Consider the following 22788-nt stretch of genomic DNA (forward strand, 5'->3'; position numbering starts at 1 on the left):
GCTAACTAGCTACATTCAGTGTTAAGAGCCATAGCTATAGAACACTGTTCCATCTCTGTGGTTAGAGTGCCCTCTATCTAAAGGTCTTTTCTACTGCAGTTGTGATTGACCAACACGGAATGCTTTGAGTTTTATTTAGGTCAGCAGCACTACTTCCTAATCTTCTTTAAATTGAGTTAATGGTATTCAGTCAACTTCTCATGACAACTGACAAACATTCATTCAGTTACACCAAATTAAATTATTTAAAACTACACAAAAAAAAACAGGTCAATTGAATTGAATTGAGTGAATCTGAACTTTGAAATCTGAACCGTGACAGAATGTTTTCTCATAAGATAACCATCTGTATGTATGTAGACACAATCACTACTATGAACAGAACTGTATCAGTGGGAACAGGGGGGAACAAAAATAAGTTGTACTCTGCTTTCATTCCTATCGCCATTTGCTCTGAATGGGGAATTTAAAAATGTGTGGGTTTTTTAATCTTTGAAGTTTGACACCACACATGAACTTTAAAATAACTCCAGAATGGAAGTCCTTTAAGAGACCTTTGATACTATTTACACTTTTTGAGCTTTAGTCAAATGTGCATGAAATCCAATTTTCGCCTATACCTATTCTCGCCGTGTTCACATCCTAAACCACTTAACCTATTAACTTCAAATCAGCTTTTAAATGCCCAGACTTGTGTAATTTAAAAAGAAACACTTTTTTCATACCATTTCTACTTTTTGAGCTGTACTTGAATTTGCCTGAAATCCTATTAATTCTTATGGCCATTCGCTCTTAATGGTTTCAAAGTGTATCTCCTCTTTCATTTGTTAAGCTTTGATACCTCAATTCAACTTTAAATGTGTAGACTAACTCCACAGCTTGTGGTACTATTTAGACTTTTTAAACTTCAAGCCTTTTTAAGTTGCATGAAATAACATGGGTTTCAATGGGGACTTGGGTTCCTATAATATTTTGAAATACATCTCCTCTTTCATCCTTTAAGCTGGGCACCTGAATTCAACTTCAAAACGTCACCATATTAAGACTTTGCAGTCTTAGTTTCTTCTGGAACTTTTTTCTCTAGTTTTCACAAAAACTAGAAAACTAGATAACTTATTATATAATTTGTACTGTCTTTTAAATAGCTTAATCGGTGTTACCATGCAATTCAATAATAGCAACTTGACAAAGAAATGACTGAGAAAGACAGTGATTGCATTTTGTTCTTTACTGCAGATTTTATGTACAAGACACACTGTCAAAGGTGATACAAAAATAAAACAAAAATACATAAAACATACATGAAAGAGATTTAATAAATACAAAGAAACCTTCAGCTCAGACGTTCTCTCTATGCTCATTCATCCTCTCAAAATCAAAAACCAAGGCTAGAAGAATATCTGCATATCTCTGCACAATAAAGGTTTACACTGACTTGATCCTCACTCATACAAGTAATACTGACATTTGTTTGTAATTACCAAATTACTGTCCAAGAAATTAAAACAAATAACACATTGACTCACTGGTTTGCCTTGAATTAAAGACACATTATGTCAATAAAATTAGGCCATATGAATCAATAACAAAAACCTTTACTTTCTTGGCTTCTGTCCCAAAGGACTAGATTCACCACAGAACATAATTTGGGGTTTATTTTAATATCTTTCCAATCAGACGCCTGAAGGTATTGCAGAGCAGAGGAAGTAAAAGACAATATGGATATACTCTGGCTGTGCAAATGTAAATGCATTCTGCTCCATCATCAGAGGACGGAGGTTTGGTTCAGACAGCCCACTTTCACTGCACTATCTGGGGCATCTCGCTCCAGGCTTTAGCCTTCTTCTTGGCCAGGGCCATCCAGGGGGGCTCATCCTGGGGCAGGGCTGCAGGGCTGGGGTGAGCCAGGGCTCTCCTCCCCTCCTCTTTCACCACAACAGGCTTGGAGATCTCCAGAGAACAGGATACTATGAACGATGAGCACAGAAAACAATGTTTAGAGGTATAATCACTTAGCATTCTCTTAAAGATACTGTAATGCAGCAAAAAAAAACGTAACTGTAAGCACCCTATTATGAATCGGATTAAAGCAGTGACGTAGTGTTAATATATTAAAAATCACAACCTCTCTGTCCTTGCTTTATTTGTAATAATGCTAGATGACTGCATTAATAAGGCTCTATGTTCATTAGGCTACTAATGGGACTTCATAAGAGGGTGCTTCAAGTATGTTATCATAAAATTCAGAAAATATTTTCGCTAAATTAACTTAAACAGTAAAGAGTAAATATCAATAAAGTAAATGAAAAGCGAAATGAAAAAAGTCTCAGATATGAAACATTTTTGAAACACACATTAGATTTACACAAACAACCACATGGGGGCAGTAGTGTCTCAATGATAACATCATTGTTGAAAAAACTGATAACACTCTTCAAAGAAAATGATTCATAAAAGTCTTCCACAGTATAGATGAGAATAGCCGTGTGGTGTGAGATATTGATGAGTCTAACCTTTTACAGGTGATCCTGGAGGCTTGGAATGGTCTTTGTTGACGGGACTCGATATCGTAGGAAGTGAACTTTTCCTCTGAGGCTCCTCCTGAAAGATGTAGTGAAGTGTTTATCCAATTTCATGTACAATTTCCTGTAATTTAACCCCAAACTCAATCTACCACGTAGAGCCATATCAATATGTTGTTAAATGATTCAATTATGACAAAGGTTGGAATAAAGAACTGAGATATCCAGGTAGCAGGTTAAATACTACATGGATGAAAGGGTGGAAGGGTAGATTTAGGGATGGATGCCTTGACCAATGGCTAAACCATTGTGTCTTTCATTCAATTAAACAATGGATCAACAACAATACCCATCAGGCTGCCTCTACCTTCTCAGCAGGATGATTCTTCTCCAGAGATTCATCCAGTGAGTTCTCTTTGAAGATCCTCTGCTTTTGTCTGGCCACTGAGATCCAGCTTGGTGACTCGGATCCCCCGCTAGGCACTCGACTTACAGCTGGCTCTGAAACAGAACACAACACACAACATGGAACCTTCAGAAGATGTAGGCATGACTTGCAGACCTGGGTCAAATTGTATTTAAAAAACCTTTCAAATACTTCAAGCGTCTGTTTGTCCGTGCCTGAAGTGCCAGCTGGAAAGGGATTGCACTTTTGGGACTACTCCTTTGGTTCACTTACACCTGGCACACACAATCATTTCAAATACTATTTAAACCAAGGTCTGCTGGCTTGATCAGCTATGGGCTAGTTTCCGAAATACAGATCCTGACAGACAGACTATTGAAGATGGTTAAGAAGTCCAGAACTAGGCTTCATCTGTGTAGGAAATAGGTCATTTATTTACATTAATCCTATTTACTCTTAGTTTGCTAGGTAAAAAGGCTGAATAAGTATGGAACAGAACTGAATTAAAGCAATTTTAAAAATGTTACAAAATGGTTTGTTTCAAAATGTAAATGGACTCAAGTAATCTTTATAAAGCTCATGGCTCTCCTCACCAAATTGAATTACTAATGGAGGTAATTCACTATGATTTAGTCAACCGTGAGTCAGAGGAACTCCTTATTCCCATACACATAACAAACTCCAATGTTTTGTCATGTGTTTGTTTAACATTGTAAAAATGGCTATAAGATAACTTTCAAAATGAAGGATATGGCACATATGATGTCAGCCTGTATACATAGTGACTGGTGCAATGATTAATCCAGTATTATTAGCAAGAACCTGGCTCGATAGTTAGTTTTCTTTTTAAATATTTGATCATTTGACTGAGCCTGCCCACAATACTAGATGGGTGGAGTTTGCACTTGTGGGACCATTCCATTGGTGTTGTTGTGCGAGGTAAGCTCAATCAAGTGTTACAAAGAAAACAAATACTATCTGAACCCAGGGCCTGTTAGTAGTATGAATGAATGAATGGACTTTATTGTCATTGCTACAGTACAGGTACCAAACAACGAAATTTAGGAGGGGTGGCTCCCCTGGTGTTAGGAAAGGGAAAAAAAAAAAAAGTTTAAAAAAAAAAATCACAAGAAGGGAAGGAGCTGGTTTACATAAATAAAGGCTATGTACACAATTCACTGTACTATACTGTACAGATAGACGACTAGGGTTGTCATATTGTATAGTATGTTGTCACACATATATAGTAACTAAGTACCTGCTGCTCTCTTAGGTTTGATGCTACCATCTCCCTGCAGCTCGGGCTTCTTGGGTAGGGCAGGTTTACTGAGTGGCACTGGTGGCTGCTGCAGTGGTTCCGCGGAGGGGCTTTTCCATTGTTCAACGAGGTGTGCCGGGGTCGTGACCCCTGGAGTATCACTCTCAGACCCATAGCGCAGCAGCACCGGAGTCTTCCTGAGCCTGACACCAAACGGGCTTTCCGGGTTCCCTTTCTCCTGGGCTGGAGGAGCATCTTTGGGGGGAAGGTGGGGTGAGGGCATTGTACTCTGTGTTCGGCCGGGACTACCGGGGACTTCAGCCCTCACCGGGTCAGTAGGCTCTACTCTACTTGGGGGATCTCTCTTGGTCGTCGACCCCCCATCAATAGCCCCAGGCACAGAAACAGAGGGGGAGATGGAGAAGAAGGTGGAGGTGGAGGAAGAGAAGGGGCAGGGGGAAGGAGAGGGGGAGGATGAGGAGGGATCTTTGGTGTTGCCTCCTCCTGACAGCGACCTCTGCCAGGCAGGAGCAATGGTGAACCTGGCTCTACCTTGCTCAGTGGCACTGGGCTGTTTTCCGGCATCCTCTGAGGTGTCTGGTCCGCTGCAGGGCTGCTCCTGTGAGCTCAGCTCCAGAGTGGGGGCTGCAATGGGAGTGGGACTGGATTGGTCAGCTGTTATACTTGGCTCCTCCTCTTCGTTCTGCGTGAGGGCCTCAGGTTGGTCCAGGGAGTCTTCGAGGGGGCTTTGGTTAGGCAGCTGAGAGGCACCTGCTTGGTGCATAAGTTCTTGATCCACGACTGCTTGGTGTATACGTTCTTGATCCATGACTGCCTGGTCCATGTCTGCCTGGTCACAGAGCTCAGGGCTACTTGGACACTCAGGGTTCTCAAAACCTCTCTCGGTGTCAGTATCACTCTTTGGAGCCCGCTTGGTATCCTCCACAGACTTTGGCTCTGCATCTTCTCCATCTTCTTCTGACTCCAACATGACTATCTGCACTGGGACCTCGGGGACCGCCTCTATATATTCCTCTTCTTCCTTCTCTCTCCTGTCTTCCCTCTCCTCCTCTTTTATGACCTCTTCAGCTTCTTTCACTTCATCCTCCTCCTCCTCCATTGCCTTCGCCTCCACCTCTTCTACCTCTTCCATCTCCTCTTCCATCTCCTCTTCCATCTCTTCTTCCATCTCCTCTTCTCTTTCCTCCTTGCTTTCTCCGACATTTCCCTCCTCCTGTTTCATATTCACTGAAGGCATGTGTTCTTCTTCTTCGGCCAGGTATTCATGTCTGATTTCCTCTGCATCTTCCTCATTGGCCTCCTTTGGATACAACTGTTCCTCCTCCTCCACCACCTCCACTTCCTCTGTCTCACTGTCCACCTCTACAAGACACACTGCTAGGGATGGAGATCCTTCGCTAGGGAAGGACACGTCCTGCGGGGGGTTAGTGTCTGAGGGCGGAGCCATATGATCTGTGGGTGGAGCCAAATGGTCTGAGGGTGGCAAAAGAGGCTCAGGCTCATCAACCTCACTAATGACATCGGAAACCTCCTCATCCATAACCAGCATCACGACATCTGCCTCGAGCCCCATGGCGGATGTCAGGGGCCCCTTGAGCGAGCTCAGCACCTCCTGGAGCAGTGAGCTGGCCTCCTCAGGCGCCGGACACCCCTCGTCCAGGAGGAAGTCACCAGTCAGGGGTTCTAGGGAGTCCAGGGAGCCCAAGGGGGTGGTCTTTGTCTGGAGCTGCAAGGCTGGACTCTCCACGGAGAAGCATTCCTCAGAGTCTGAGTCATCCTGTTGGGGGGAGGGGGATGAGGCTGAGACTGTGCAGACATCCAGACCGTGAGACACTTCCAGTTCGGCCCCCTGCTCGTCTTCCCTATCAGGGGATGACCGCTGCTGATCACTCTGAGCATGCTGGGAGTGCAGCCCATCTGTCCACTCCTCCTCCTCCTCAACAGAAACACCCGTCTGTTCATCTTCTACATCTGGAACAGAGACAACCATGTCAGAGTCCTGAAAACTCACTCAGTTATTGCATTGCAATCATTGAATTCCAAAATCTCGATATTCTCTTTATATTGTAGTTCTGCGTATTGTATAGTATTGTATAACATATCTACATAGTGCCAGTTAACCAACTCCTTGACTAAAAAGCATCATCAATGAAGATCTTCCAATGAAAATACAATTCAGTCCAGGACTTGGTGCCCGGGAAACCGGCCCATAGAATGATAATGATCGTTTACCCTCCTCGTCGGCTCCTGGTATGGCGACGCTCAGTCTTTCCTCTTGGAATGATTCTCCCTCAGTCATGCATTCAGGCCTCTGAACAAAATCAGAGTAGTCATTTATTCATAGCATAACATTAACATCGGATTCCTCTCAGTCTTATGGGGAAAATGTTTTGCATTAAGTCTGGTAAACTCATGAGCTATAAGTATAAGGCCCACATCTATACTGACATGCTGGTGCTAGGAACTCGTGGCTCTGGATATGGGTTTTTAAATGGTTCTGCTGTAGTGATTAGAAGTTGGGCTGCAGGCATAGGGGAGTGGGGTTGGGCTGTGTGTGTGTGTGTGTGTGTGTGTGTGTGTGTGTGTGTGTGAGAGAGAGAGAGAGTAAGAGAGTGTGAGTGAGTGATTGAGTGAGTGAGTGAATGGATGCGTGTGTATATGTGCAGATGCATGTGGATTGGAGGGGGGGGGGGGGGTGTATGTCTTACACTGGCAGGTTTCCTCTTGGCGCAGGCCTGGTGTCTGACAGCTAGGCGGTGGCGAGCGGCGGCGCTGTCCAGGCAGCCTACGGGGCTAGCAGCCTGGCTGAAGTCCACCGGCAAGTGGACCAGAGGACTGACGGATCTGGATCCCGCCTCGCAGGACATCTAAATATGGGAGGAAAGCGAGAGGCCATATTAACACACTCTGAAACTTGTATATCAATCAATCAATCAACTGACCTATCACCACATCAATCCATCCATTCAATCAATCAATCAATCAATCAATCAATAAACTTCATGATCTCACAAGGATATTCAGACCATCTTTGCCTTCACACAGTTCATATGACCATTCAGCGATGTTCTGTAATGTTACATTGTCATTCAGAAACTAACGATGCTCCTGTCAAATATAAAGTCTGACCCTTCTCTAAGACTTGGTGTTGCCTCTCACTCAGGACAAAGGAAACACAGAGGGATAGGCGAATGACCAGCTGAAAAAACACGGACAGGGGCACTATTATCACTAAAAATACACCTCTTTGATGTCTCACACAGCCCTACATCCTGGCATTTTTCTGCTTCTCTCCCCCCCTCACATTAGCTGAACAAAGAGCTGAGGCCTGCGGAATGTTCTCTGCTGTTCCTGACAGGGCACCACTCTTAAAGGTGAGAGATGGACAGGAGAGTGGAAAGGGTCAGTGACCTTGACAACTTGTCTAAACTGATATGATAAGTAGTAGAGAGCTCAAAGTAAAAAGCAGTAGGCCTCAACCTGTTGCTTTGTGATTGACAAATGTATGCCTGGGGCGCTAGGTCATGCCTGGGGTACTAAGTCAAGCTTGGCTCTTCAAGCTTTTGTCCTATGAAGGAATTCTACCGTGTCTTTCCCTATGTGTCTCTTACGGCGTTAAACACAAACATGAACATATCGCCAAATAGCATTGCTGCCATTAGAGTTGGGCACGATGTAAAATGTAAAATGTGATGTTTATCATGAGGGGGGCAGACATAAACGAAAAGTCCTCTCTCCGTGTTTGTATTATATCCAGAGTAGATTAGATATACACTCAAACGAAATGTAGCACTGTGTTTGTTCTATGGCCAGTGCTGGGCTTGGCAGACACTGTGGCTCAGAGCGAGGTAATATCTCCATCTGCAGCAGACAGCCTGACTGCCAGAAAAAACCAATGGAATGCATTCAGGACCACACGGAAGACTCCAGAGCTGCAAACCCCCCCGCCCACCGCCCCCCCCACCACCCCCCCACCTCTAAGAGTGAGACAACACATCCGTTAGAAACAGAGACCAGAGCATGACATGCAAATTATTACTGTCCGCTCAGCATCATTCAGCCAAAGATTTGCGGTGGGATTCTCAGTGCAAGGACGAGAGAAGAACACTGCCGCGGCCCCTCCCCTTTAAAAAAAAAAAGACAGCACAATGCCTTATATGGCTTGAAAAACAATCTCTAGTTTGTTACAGCCCCAAGGTCCCGCTGAGGGCATCAAACACAGACAAGCAAGCCAATAACACAAGCAGCACATGACAACTATTTTGAGTTCCGGGGGAACATATAAGTGCATCTGTGTGTGTGTGTGTGTGTGTGTGTGTGTGTGTGTGTGTGTGTGTGTGTGTGTGTGTTTGTGTTTGTGTTTGGCAGTCAGGGGCAACCAGTAACTACTACAAATCCTACATCATCAAAATAGTTAACTAGATCTAATAGGGATACAAGTAAGCCTGGCTTGTGTGAGCCAGATCTATCCATCCAGCTCCTGTATCTGAGGCAAGTACACCCCCTGGACAGGACACCAGTCAATCTCCCTAATGTCAGGCAGAGAGGCATCCGGTCCCATTTTTTAAAGTCCTTGGTATGACTCGGCCAGGATTCGGACCGACAACCTTTCCGATCTCAGGGTGCACACTCTAACCACAAGGCCAATGATTTACAGGAATGGGAATTCCCCCATCTTCCCCCAGTTGTCCCATAGGGCCACAGTTAGAATGTTAAAAGACTGAGTTATCTCTGTGGTTTCCTGCTCCCTGCTCTGACCCCTCAGGAACACAGCTCAAGGACAAAAACACTTTCATGTACACAGAGCCTAGCAGTAGCAGATGCTACTGTTGAAAACAACACTTTAGAATATGTATTTCAGATGACGAAATCCTCATTGTTGTCTTCCTTTACGACATTCTCCTCACACCTCTCAACCCTTTCAATCCTGTTCAATTGAGAAACTCTGTAAAGATTCGATCGGAATTCGTAGTAAACAACCGACTGTCTATTCCAATGGCTCCATTGTGTAGAGAGCATTGCATTGCACACAGTGCAAGGGGAGGTAACATCATTAACATCCAGTGAGCTTCGCATAGCGAGTCACTTGTTGTTTATGTGATCTCGTGAGTAAGTTGCAGTAACTACGTCTGATCACGAGATGTTTATCCAAGTCACTCGCATAGGGAATCAAAACCAGCTCCTCGGGATCTTACATTCTGATGTGAAAAAAAAAAATAACATATGGTCTACGTATGGCCTACACATCCTATGTATATGCTTTGAGCCTAACCGACATATGGTCTTGTATGGTTTATGTCTACAGATCAAAAATGTCTCCGCCCTCAGTCACTCCCTCCTGCTCAACACAGTGTCTGAGGCAATATATTTGATTTCTCAAAGAGAAATGAACCAGTTTGTGGTGTCTGTAGCACTTCCAAACATGTGACTCTTGTAGAACATCTGAGAGACATGAATTCTTCTCAGTCTAATATAATGACAATAGTCGTTCCACCGGTGGAGGCTAGTGGAGGGAGAAATCCGGAGGACGGGCTCAATGTAATGCATGGAATGGATAGGAATGGTATCAAAAACCCTGTTTGATACAATTCCTCATTCCATTCCCCGCATTACAATGAGCCTGTCCTCCTATTTCGACCTCCACCAGTCCTGCATTGTGTAATTAATTTCCATTGAAAGACCTCTGACTCATTAACCAGACGGTAAGCTCCCTCCTTTTTAACATGACACATGATGAGTGTCCAGGATGAAGCAATAATCAAGCGATCAAATGATCAGGAGGAAAATTCAAGTATTTCCACTGGACAGAGAGAATCATGTCTGGATATCTGAAACAGACTTAATCTGTGTCTGGGAAATCATCCTTGTGTTTGTGTTGAGGCTAATCAGAGACATGGATGTAGGAGGACTATAGGACTACCTGGTCTTCATCACTGTCCGTCCCCTCCAGGCTCAGGGAACTGTTCCTCTGCATCAGCTTGGAAGACTGGAAGGAAAAACACACCGGATGAGTCACTGTGAAAGGAGGATGGTCGACAATAACAAATCTGGAGTCTCTAGCATGTTTTTAAAGTCGATGTTATGTGTTACGCGAGGAGAAACAGCCCCACACCATGATACTTCCTTCCTGCATACTTGTGTATATGTATTACATTTCAGGATACTTTTTATGCTGCAAAACAAATGTCATTGAGGTTGTTGTTGTTCCTTTGTTGGAACTCGATTGTAATGAACCTATTGATTGAACACACGTGGTGTTGCTGTGCAATGCTGCGTGAGAGATACAACGGACATATTCAAATGCTTATATTCTCTATTAAAGTGAAGTTAATAACGTTCTATTATCCTTCCATCCACCCACCCACCCACCCAATCCACCCACCCACCTGTCCGTCCAGCCATTCATCCTAATTCATGGTGGTATGTTCAGATATGCCCTATTATGCACAGATACACAAGTGTGAAGTACTGTGTGACCGCTGATCTATACCCTGTGGGACCCCCCTGCTAGGACAGTGTGCAGGGTGGAGTACTCTGGGGGGCTGCAGGGCAGGCCGTCGTCCTCAGACAGGGTCCCTGCGTCATCTCCCTTCTTCATACACATTAGAGAGGGAGGGGATCCCAGCCGGATGGCCTGCTTCAACTGGAGCTGCAGGACAATGTTAATGTTAATGTAATTAAACTGTTTTATAATGCACTCCATATATAATTAGACTTATAACTTCACATAATACTTCATAACTTCACATAATAACATAGTATTGATATCAATATCTTCATCTGTGCCCTGCCCCCCCCTCAAGACCCTATATGACACCAGAGGAGGGCAAGGAAGATAATGGCTGACACCTACCACCCAGGCCACCGTCTCTTCACTCTGCTTCCTTCCGGAAGGAGGCTGAGGCTGCTGAAGGCTGGGAGGGTCCGCCACAGACTTAGTTTTTTCCCCTCAGCCGTCCGTCTAGTAACTAGACTCTAGTTAACGACTCTGGTGCCCTCTGGTGTCCCCCCCCCCCCCCCCTCTCTCTGAGTAGGGTTTGCACTAGACTGAACCCCTGTCATTGCACTTGCCCACCGTTGCACTATATTGTTATATTCCCATTGCACTGATTGGTCTGTTTTCACTGTTCTGTCCTGTTTGCACTTGTCTTTTACTGTATATGAAAAACTGTATGTGGAAAAAAATGTAACTAGCACGCACCCTCCAATACCACAACAAGTTCCTATTATGTGTTTCAACATAAATGGCAATACATTTTATCTGAATCTGAATCTGAATACCAATAATTTTCAAGTTAAAGTTCAGTCACATAGCAGATTTCACAGACCTCTGAATTGCATGTTGTCTGGGCTACATTATCGAAGGGTAATAGGACCAAACAAATACAGTAAATATGACAAAGCAAATATGAGATCAGATGCTGGCTTTCGAGAGTTGTGTCATAGGGGATGGCAGTTTATGACAGAAGGCAGTTTATAAATGTCTGGTAAGCAGGAATAGTGCACCGAGGAGAGTTTCTTTTAGATCAAGTGTCCTCTGAGAGCATGTTGCCCTGTGTGGTAGAGAACTCTTGCCAGAGTGGAAATATATACAGTAAGCAAAGTCAAAGTGAGTGACACAGCAATAGTTCCACTCTCATTGAACACTAGATGTAGTGTAGTGAGAGCATTATCACAGAAACTCAAACAGAAACTGATACTTTATCTCTGTGAGCCGAGCTGTTTTTTCCAAGGACAACCTTCCCTCTAGTTTCCTTCTAAAACAAGTTTAGAGTTTAGGGACTCCTCCAAAGGTATTTAGACTAGATAACAACAGAACATATATTAATCTTCTTGTTTTAACCTATTGTTGACATACTGTACAGTATATTAGGCCATGCGGTGTTGTTGTGCATCAGACTACAGTACACATAACAGTTCTGGCAGGCAGTCTGCCTCGGCCCCAGTGTTGGACACCGGCCTACACAACCCAGGCAGTAAGACCCAGGGATCAGCCTCACATAGCTGGCGCCCAGTGTCCGTGAGCTTACAGACAAGAAGCTCTCATTTTATACCCAGGTCCCACAGTGCCAACTCCAATACAGATTAAAAGAGTTGAAAGCAGGACATAATAAATGTCATCTATTGCAATTGAGCATTGTATGTATAGATTGTATTTAGTTAGGGTGTATTTTAGCTTTAGTACGTTTATTGTTTGTGTATAAGACTGTTGAGGCCCCCGTGGGAAACAAGCCTCTTGCTGCTCTGCTCGTACATTTTGTGACAATAAAGAGCTTTGAACTTTTGAATTTGACACCGACATGCACTACGTCAGAGACACATTGCCTGATGTAATGCTGGCTGAGTGCATAATAACGTAATGTTTAGTTTTTTGGTGTGGTATGATTTGGTATCATCTTTGAAGTAAAGACAATGTGTGGATGGACAATAAAGTGCTATCTATGTCATTATAGTGGGGGCAGGTTTCTCCTGTACTTCCTGTCCTACTACCCACCTGTAGAGATTTGACTTTCCCCTGGATGTTGTCCTGAGAGGCTCCAAGACCCTGGTTCCCCTCTGACGCTGGCAAGTCAGAGACAAAGACACTGTCATGTGACAGAGCCTTACTTCCCATGTTCATCTTTGACCTTTGACAGAGAAAAACATGAACAATTAACAGGACGTTTCCTATACGATCACAACTCTGAAAGTTTGTTGAAAAAGCAAGAAAAGTAGAAATGCTTAGTCACTGCCACCATCTCAAGGGAGGAACTGCAGTATGAAGCTGCACACTTAACAAGCAAAAATGTACTCAGACCTAAAATTAGGGGGAGAACCGTCACTCTATATTAGGACAAATATGCACATTTCAAGTTGTCAACATACCCGATGAAGACTTTAGGCTCTCTTGTAGAAAATACAAGATTCAATTGTTGCTAGTTACCACAACACAGATTAAATCTAATCCATTAAAAGGGAATCTCCAGGAGTAGTAATTATGTATTTATAGTCAATCAGCTTTAAAGGGAGAGTTCTCTCAAATTACAAAAACACATATTTGATTCTTTACCACAAAACAGTCTATGGACAAGGACAAACTGCAATCCACACTTTGGTTCTGTTTATCTGGTCACTGTCACTAACCGCTAACTGCTAAATTTGCTAAACAAGTCACTGGTAGTACTATCTTACCCAGAGCCCTTGTCTTTTTCAGAGCGGATGAGTGTGGGTTCAGGGGTGTTGACATTGTCGCTGGACAGGCTAGACTTCAGCCCACTGTCCCCCACAGGAGTGGCAGTCTCTTTTCTTTTCTTTTTAGCAAAGAAGTTCTTGAAAGTCTGGAACTTGGACTTCTTCTTTCCTAATATGAAGAGAATGCCATGGTTATAGCAATGAAAGGCGAGTATAATCTAGTTTTTCACAAGAGTGGGACAGGAGGTAAAGACATGGTCAAACATGTAAAAGTAATGTCTGCTCACTGCTTGCTGCCCCTAAACATGATCCTTTAAGCAAGCATAATTAAAAAGATCAGTCTTGGGAGCAGCAAACAGTGAACGTCATAGTTAGAGCATAAGTAATGTCATTCACCAGCGGACAGGACAATAGGACAGTAGCAGCAATCCCATTCACTATCGTTCCTTTTTCCCCTCCTACAGTACAGTAAGACAAAAAAAGACCACCTAAATGAAAGCCTAGCTTGTAATAGACCTCCATCATTATCTGCTATTTTTAACGATTCCCTCCTGTAAGAAGTAATTTACCCTCTGTTGGTCATAAAGCTCAGGTAGCCTAAATGAGGTAGGTAGTAAAAACACTCGCAGTGTTTCCATTAACATTAGCACCACGGTGGAAAAACTCAACACCTCACTTTAACGACTTGAAGCACTTTTTCGTCTGTAAAAACGACCCCCCCCACCCCCCAATCTTTGGTGGGAATAATAGCAGGTCAAACACCTTTGTTGGCTAACTTGGGGTAAGGTGGAGTCTACAGTATCATTCATTAAACTGACCCATTGCCGGAGCCAAAAAGCAATACGTCATTATGAGAAGGTTTACACTCGGGGCAGGAGAAAGGCCAATGCTCAAGGAGAAGGTCAAGCTAGTTAGATCCATAGAAATGCTGTCAATATCTGGGAGGGAATGACCGTGATGTGAACAATGTAAGGATGAAGACCTTTACCGGCCAAGACAATGCTCTGATTAAAGAGCGATTGAATGTAGGAGTGAAGGTTGATACTTGCGACTATATTTCTATATAAAGCCACACAATCCTGCGGCTCACATGCTCTTGAGATCCAATTACAGAGCAATGCCACTGGCATGGCAGAAGCCTTTAAAGTGGGGCATTCGATGCGGCTGGAGAAGTCAAGAATCAAAATAAAAAATCCCTGTAGGAGAAGGACTGGGGATTTATGGGCAAAATGTAAAGCAAAGCTTTTTGGCTGACGGAACAGATTTTGACTGATGGCGGAACATGAACAGAAGATAGACAGAAAAAGACAAGACACTTTCCAGACACTGTACATCCTCATTGGTCAAAAGAGCAATCCAACCAGGTCACCCATGTTGTGTCAGGTCATGGGGTGCAATACCCTTGGGAAGTGGAAGCACTGGGCAGGCACTGAAATATAAGTAAAGGCATGAGTAAGGGCCCTTGAGATCATTAAGCTTGAGGTAAGTCTCCAAGCCTCCCATGCCCTTTGAACTCTCCGGTTGCAACAAGGATGTTGCCGTGGGGCAGCCGCCAGCCGCCAGGCGACAGAGGCATTACCCACTGGCTTGCCACCCAGCAAACCTTCGGCCATTTTGATTAGAATTGAATTGAATGGACTTCACCCTCCCTCTGTCCCCTTTCGTACTTCGATCTGATAGAGAAGATTATCCCATCTTGTCAGTGTGACCTATTCTCCAAGGAAATGGCTAATCCATGTCACGGCTAGCCCTCCGTAGTGACGAGGCTAATTGTGACCTTGCTGCCCGGTGACTTCCTGTTTCCCATGATGCAACACAGCAGGGGTAGTAGTAGTGGTGGTGGGGGGTTGGCAGACAGACAGATTACGGTTCTTATGTGAGCTGAAATTATAAGCTTTTTTCCTGCTTCATTTCCTGCCAATAAAACTGTAAGAAAATCCCTCTCTTCAGTCTGACCTGATCCTCACTGAAGCCATCGGTGTTCGGAGAGAAACACTGGTCTGATGGAGAAAGCTGATACCTCTGCAAGGGATCACTTTAAGGGATTCCCATCATCACAAAATCCTCTCACTTCTTCAACTTGCTATGAACCCTCGACAAAACAGCTCTCAGACACAAATCCTCAGAGGAGGCATGAAGCCCTGTAAGCTGTGTGGACAAGGAGGGAGCAACGTCACGGTACCATGCAGATTAGATGGCGCTAAACCTGATCCAAGATAGGATCTGTCGTCACGCAGATTTGTAGTGAAATGCCAGAGGTTTATATTTACCAGGGACAAGAAAAATGGGAACAAGCATTTAAATGCTGAATTAATATTATAAACATTATCAAACCCCCTCTGGGGGTGCTCAGGAACCAAAAGGGGTCCTCTAAATAGTCTGAAATAATGTCCAGAATATATATATATATATATATAATACCATGGCATTTTTACACCCATCCAATCCTGTCAGATCTACAGGGCCCGGGATTGAAAACATTTAATATGGATCAGAATTATCTCTGCTATGCAGGATCAGGTCAACCAACTGATTGTAGTATAGGGAAATCAGCCAGATCAATGTGATCCTGGATAGCAAAAACAGAATCAAAATCATTCTGATCCAGATTAGACATTTTTTGGAAATACTGGGACCAGGTTCTAAGGGCTGGATTGGGATTCAGCATCTGAATGCCAGTTCAATGGACTTTACCTGGGCATTCCTCAGTGCCATCTGCTGGCTCCCGATTGGTCACCATCACATCTGGAGGTCCAGTGGCCATGGTGCTGCAGTCTCTGCTGACAGGGAGAGAGACAGTCAATTTGAGTCTAGTTTCTACTATGACGGAAAAAGGACACTCAGTAGGTATAAAGGGGAAAGAGAGACATTTACTTTGGATCAGAAAGAGAAATCAATATGGTCAATCAGAGGGAATGAGCCATTCAGTGAGGAGGAAAAGGAGAATGCGTAGGCTCAGAGTGCTGAGCCTTTCAGGGGTTTGAATGAAGAACATGAATGAGACTATGGACTGTAGGACTGACAGCCACAGGGCTTCTTCTGTTTATAGATATGAAAATACAAACGTAACCCTGCTCTCCAAACCCATGATCTCCCCCATGATCTCCCACAAGCACAATGATATTCTGTTCCTCAATTGTGTACAGACACATACCACACTGAGGGCCACATATACAGTATACACACTATGTTCCAATATCCACACACTAGCGCACCACTTAGAGTGAAGTCATGCATTGTCCACGCAGTCTGACTAGAGTAGTATGGATATTGGAACATAGTCATAGATAGCGCTCCAGTCATCCTGAGGCGTGTCTCAGCTCCACGGTATTCACCCCTGTATCTAACTCAGCCCACTACATGAAGAGGGCTGGTCTGAGCCTCTACCACTCTGACACAGTATCTACAGTCCCATGGTGCCCTCAGTGCCACCGCCACTGCCACCACCCAACACATGGCAGAGCAAGAGTTTGTGATAAGCAGCCGCTGCCTCTGACAGATAACTGGAGGCCAGGCTGGAGGCCAGCAGGAGGAAGCCATCAGAGGGTTCCAGTGACAGGCAGCGGCGGCCTCCGGCCCAACGGAATGGCTAAACAGGATGTGGAGCCAATTTGGGAGCTCGACCCCGGCATACAAAACAAGTTAATGAAGATGGTTTCAAATGCAATTAGCTCTGCATGTATGACTTCCTGTCCAGTTTGTCAAGGGCCCTGTGATGAGAGGGTTCAGCTTTATTGGAGTAATATGGTTTGTGCAAATTAATATCTATGGCCCCCGGGGATGTTGGAATAAAAGGTAGAGCAATTTCTGGGCTGTTTCCCAGCTAGTGACTCATTCATGTCCACATTATCTAAGGTCTGGCAATGATGATGATGAGAACAGGGAGGGAACACTCAACATAAACAGTGAAGGAAAGGGAGAGAGGTCACTATGTTGACATTAGTATTAATAATGACACCCAGCATGGCTAAATACTAGAGGGACAGAATAAATATAAACGACGATGAGAAGCTCCAGGCCTTACTGGCCCATGGGAATATGCAGCTGCAGTATGTAAGACCTTTCCTGATGTGTGACATAAGCTCCAAGCATCCTGTATATGTGTGTGTGTGTGTGTGTGTGTGTGTGTGTGTGTGTGTGTGTGTGTGTGTGTGTGTGTGTGTGTGTGTGTGTGTGTGTGTGGGGTGGGGGTGTTACTTGACATATGCAGTTATAACACAGCTGATGTCTGGATTCAGGAGGTACACTATGGACGTTTAGTTGCTTATTGTTATTGTTGACCTCAAATGTTTTGCTTGAGTGTTGACTATATTGTTATCAATACTCATATGACATAATATCAACACATTTTCTTGCCTCATTAAACCAAACAATCCTTAGTTTTTAAGGTAACAAATGTTTTCTTGTCCCCTTGTTGTCTAAGGCAAATCTTCCACGATGTAACTTTAGTTTAAAGCGTGGTCGATCCCATCCATGCAAATGCTGTATGAAAAGGGAAAAGATTCAATCTCAAGCTTCTTTGGAGGGATTGAACATGAGCTTTTGACCTGGGAATACTTCCAAACTGTATAAAAAGCCCCCTGGCTAGCTAAAGTTACTCAGACACAACACAACGGCTGAGAAACAGTTCAGAGGCGCTACTTGTTTGAAAGTTTAAAAAAAAAAAAGTCTCAACTGAAGTTTATATTGTCAGTGTTTATATTTGAAGTGTATTCTAATGAGTGGAAACATTCCACAATGTTAGCCAAGGTCACAAAAGCAGTCATAGACTTCCATCACATTGAGAGCAGAGCTAGCTCCAACCTAATGAGAGGCTGGTCTCCCTGGATGGCGGCCATTTTTACCATTACTCTCTCATCTGATAGCCGCTGTTCATTTCCTCGCTCCCCTGCCACGCTCAGGAGGAAGGGTCCACAATCCACGGTTCACAGTTCCACAGAGAAACAATACTTCAGAGATACATGGTTTTATTACCTTGGGACCGTGCATGACTGACAAACCACAAAAACAAGGAAGTCTATACGTATAGCACAAACACGCAGACACTCACGGACACTAAATTAAAAAGACAAGTGCGAGAGATAGCAGAATGGGGATCTAGAAGAGGGATCTGGAGATGAGTGGGAGGGCAGGGGTACAACGTTGTGGAACACTGACAGAAATACATGGCTCTCCGATATGAATAAGGAATCATGTCAGCTCTATTCAGAACATTTCTATTCGCAACGTTTGTCACGTTGCACCCTCCTATTTGCGACCCGGTTGTGCTGGTGACAAACAACATCAGGGGGTGCGGGTGGGGGGGTGAGAGACCGCCACCTGCGGTTGTTCTCACAGCTGGCCGTAGCCTCACACAGTCGTCATTTGTGACCTAAACCCCCCCCAGTCACACTGCTCCGCTTTCACAGGGGAAACATCATCCAGAGAAGTGGAGAGCACAACTGAGTACGCGCTACTCTAGCAGGGGGGGCCAATGAACTGACCTTGGACGGCCTCCAATACAACACTGGAGCCACGCGATGACGTCCTTTGTTTCATCTCTTAACTTTGAGGGAGGATTTGAGGGGGAGGGAGGAGAAAGAGTTGGTGGGAAGGAGCAGCATTAAAGGGCAGGATCAAAACACTTCGCACAACACAGTTAGATCAACAGAACACAACACAATTAGGTCAACAGGAAACATTGTTTTGCTTGGTGAGAATGCACTACTACCACTGGGACTGGGAGACATCGGAGTGGTGACTGCAGTAGTATAAACATCTGGTGAACTTAACATGAACATTTACAGTCAGTATGCTTATTGACAAAAGCAATGAAAAGATGAATGCCATATTTGGGTCTTTCATAAAACAGGTGATAGGTTTACCACAACCCTAAGATTTTATGAGTAACCCCAAAGTGATACTTTTTCGACAACCCTAAGATCTTATGAGTAAACCCAATATTAGTGGTGTGTCGAGTAGACCAGTCCTCTTTTTTGTCATCATGTTCTGACACAATCATTTAGCATACACACTACACAGGTAGACGCCTGCCTGTTCCAAGGAAGACACAACCAGGTGTGTGCATAGTTTTCGCCCATCCCCTACACCTTCCCCGACTACAGATGTACTGTCACCTAGGTTTTGCAATGCAGGATTACAGGCCTCTTTGTCTCACCAGACATTGACAGCAACTTGATTAAAACATGCACACACAGACGCACACGTACACACAGACACACGCACGCACACACACACACACACACACACACACACACACACACACACACACACACACACACACACCTCCAGTACAGTGCCATGTGGCCTAAGTCTTTAACAGCTTATGTTGATAAAACGGAGGCCCCAATACAAATACTTCAAATCAAAATTGGCCGTGCTGAACATATTGTGCAATGTGTCCCTGGATACAATCTTGTCAACATCTAGGACATTTCTAATATTTTGGAGAGAGAGAGAGAGAAGGAGGGAGAGGGAGAGAGCATAAGTAGAGCAAGAAAGAGAGAGATTTGAGGAGTTCTATACCTCAACGCACAAATCAGTACCTAAAGTCAATCCAATGTACTGTATTAGACAAATCTAAACACTAAGAACCAGTGCAAACCACATACTGGGTTAATGGCATGATTACATTATCGTAAGCAGGGACTATCCACAACACATTCCACTCACTAACTGTTGAATGGTGCAAACACAGATCCTCGGACTGTCCATGCCTGTTTTTTATGGTAAAAATAAAACTGCCCATGTGAAGTCTGTTACGAAAGGGAGCTGCCAAGCTATGAGACTGAGGGTGTTGTTAAGGAGTTTGTATGGGCATGCCTTTAATTTCAGTTGGCGAGAGTGAGTCCTTTGGCAGTTGAAATTATACATATTGCCTGCGGAGCATAGGGCGCTGAAGATACATTTAGAACAAGTCAACTTAGAAAGGAGCACAGGAAAGAGTTTCAGACTTTATGCATGGAAAACGAATGCCCGTATTCAGCCCCAGGAAACTATCTATTCCACAGAACTGTATTTGTGTCATTTAATATCAAGATGACCACAACAACCAAACAGGAAATCCAGTGAAATGTAGCAGGACATTCCAAACAAAATGACTACCATCACCGCTGCTTGAAAGAACTACTAATATTTGCTGCACTGTATGAAATTTAATTGCATGGTAGGATATCAGACAAAGGAAAATGTGTCTTGGATTGTATTGGCCTAAAACCAAATGCTTTCTGCAATGCCTTAGCAAACACTTTTTATTTGGGTGGAGCCCATGTGAGGCGGCATACTTTGAAGTGGCGGTCGGATAATCACAACATAGTTCTTCTTTCCCCAAATTCCTGCAGCAGTTGGATAAAACCCTCACATACCTTGATGTTTGTCTAAAGCCAGAGCCACAAAACCATGGCATTTCCTTAACCCCCACCCCAGTTTCTAAATGAAAGGAATGAGTGACTGAAAAAAGGCTTCATGAAGTTGTTTTAAATGTATTCCAGGGTAAGAGTCGATTCCATTTCAATTCCATCAATTCTGGAAGTGAATTGAAATCTCTGGAAATGATATGTACACCAGTTTTCTAATTCTGTCATTTGAATTTCAATTCAATTCACTGACTTGAAACAGAATTCACCCCGACCCTGATAAATAATTTCATATAGTGGTACATACATACTATAAAAAGGAGCCTATAAGTGGAAGGGTTACACATCTGGCCAAAATGTGGTGCATGTTTATGGGCAAGAAGGCTTAACATACTTGAATGCATGAATCAATCTTGATCATATTAATCCATAAATAAAGGGGGGAGGGTTTTGCACGCTACTTTAAAGACATGTTGGCATTAACTCAGATCAGCCAAGAGTTATATTTAGAAAAGATAGGAGAAGTCTCAAGCTGTTCTGGGTGGGTGATAGACCAGGTTAGCAGACAGCCATGTGAAACTCCACAGGTGTCCAACATATCTTATTCACGCTACTTAATATGCTACCTTACTGCACAGACTAGACCTAGGTCAAACACCTACTGTACAGCGCAGGTATGTCAAATACATCCAAATACCTATTTAAAAATGGAACTAATATAATAGTGCTAAAAGTGCAAAGCTACATTCAGCCACCTAAATACTAGTGTAGTAATACAAGTATTTCATCCACGTCTGCTGTACGGTACATAAAGGGTCTCAGCTTCTAAGTCAATCTGTGAACAAGAGAACACTTAAAAGTAATAACATCAGACTGCTGCTGCTAAGAGGAACTAGTGTGAGACGGCTGATAGGAACCATGAAAAGGTTTGTGTGGGATCTAGAGATGGATGTGAATGAACTGTGGCTGGCCTGTTGCTCACTATGGAGAGAAGAGTCGACCCCTGTCAAGCTGGGTTACTGTTAAATGAGTCACTAACAAAAGAGATGACTCTCACACACATTTGTCAATGAACTAAGCAAGGGGTCTATAAAAGGCTTTTATTGTCTTAAATGCCATGACACTAAAAGGAGATGATCGTGCTCCGACACAGCAAATAAACTGCCCCCATACAAAGAATTACACAAACCAGGCCACATGGCTACAACAATGTGCCCTCATTGGTGGTTAAAGCCTACATTAACCGAGTCATTTACTGGCAACTGGCTATGGTCCTGCTATGCTATGACTTGCAAATGAATGTAAGCCTACTTTATTACTTATCAGGGCTGGTACAGTAATAGATAGACCATTTCTAATACCGATAACAACACTTCTTCAAGTGCTCTAAGCAGCATGTATGGGCATGTTCACTTCAGATAGAAGCTTTGACAATATACCCAATGAGACCTCTTCAGTCCTCAAAAGAGCCTGACAGTATATATATCAAACACATTTCAAGCAGAGCAGACTTACTTCTTTCCCCGCAAGCAGCCGTAAAATCCAGCCATGGTTTCAAGATGGAGAAAAAAGCTTGAGAGATAGCTATTAAGGGATCCTTCTCTCTCAGTTCATCCTTCACCAGACTCCCTGAAACTTGATGACAAATAAAAAAAACTGTCTTTACAAGCTCCAACTGCAATGGTTAAATGGCCACCACCACCACACACAAACAAACAGCCCACTTCTTCAGACACAAGTTAAGACAGGATAGCAGTGCAGCTGGTGGTAGGATAAAGACACACACACACACACACACACACACACGCACACACACGCACACACACGCACACACACACTGCTCACTTGGATTTGAGGCTCTGCCCTCCCCAAATGATGAGCAGCATGCAGACAGTGGGAGGACACGAGTGTGAACTAACAGCCCGCCCCAAGCTGCTCGTCCCACCCCCGACCCCACCCCCCGCCCCCACCCCCGACTTCACCCCCGCCCCCACCCCCGAGCCCACCCCCCACCCCCGAGCCCACCCCCCGCCCACTTCTCCTCTCCTTCACAGA

The 22788-nt window shown here is 44.0% G+C and overlaps 1 protein-coding gene across 1 annotated transcript; it reads right to left on the minus strand.

Annotated features, from left to right (window-relative positions):
* Nucleotides 1-1220: 1220 nt before the first annotated feature.
* Nucleotides 1221-22507, minus strand: LOC308153901 (uncharacterized protein). Its single transcript, XM_080527085.1, has 12 exons — nucleotides 22249-22507; nucleotides 16073-16158; nucleotides 13379-13547; nucleotides 12702-12834; nucleotides 10698-10856; nucleotides 10128-10193; nucleotides 6916-7074; nucleotides 6440-6518; nucleotides 4187-6178; nucleotides 2890-3023; nucleotides 2514-2601; nucleotides 1221-1967 (listed from the first exon to the last, which is right to left on the minus strand). The coding sequence occupies exons 1-12, from the start codon at nucleotides 22281-22283 to the stop codon at nucleotides 1801-1803; spliced, it is 3267 nt and encodes a 1088-aa protein (XP_080383211.1). The 5' UTR covers nucleotides 22284-22507; the 3' UTR covers nucleotides 1221-1800.
* Between the last annotated feature and the right edge of the window lie 281 nt (nucleotides 22508-22788).

Source organism: Nansenia antarctica, assembly GCF_963989245.1.
Source record: "Nansenia antarctica genome assembly, chromosome: 3".
NCBI lineage: Eukaryota > Metazoa > Chordata > Actinopteri > Argentiniformes > Microstomatidae > Nansenia > Nansenia antarctica.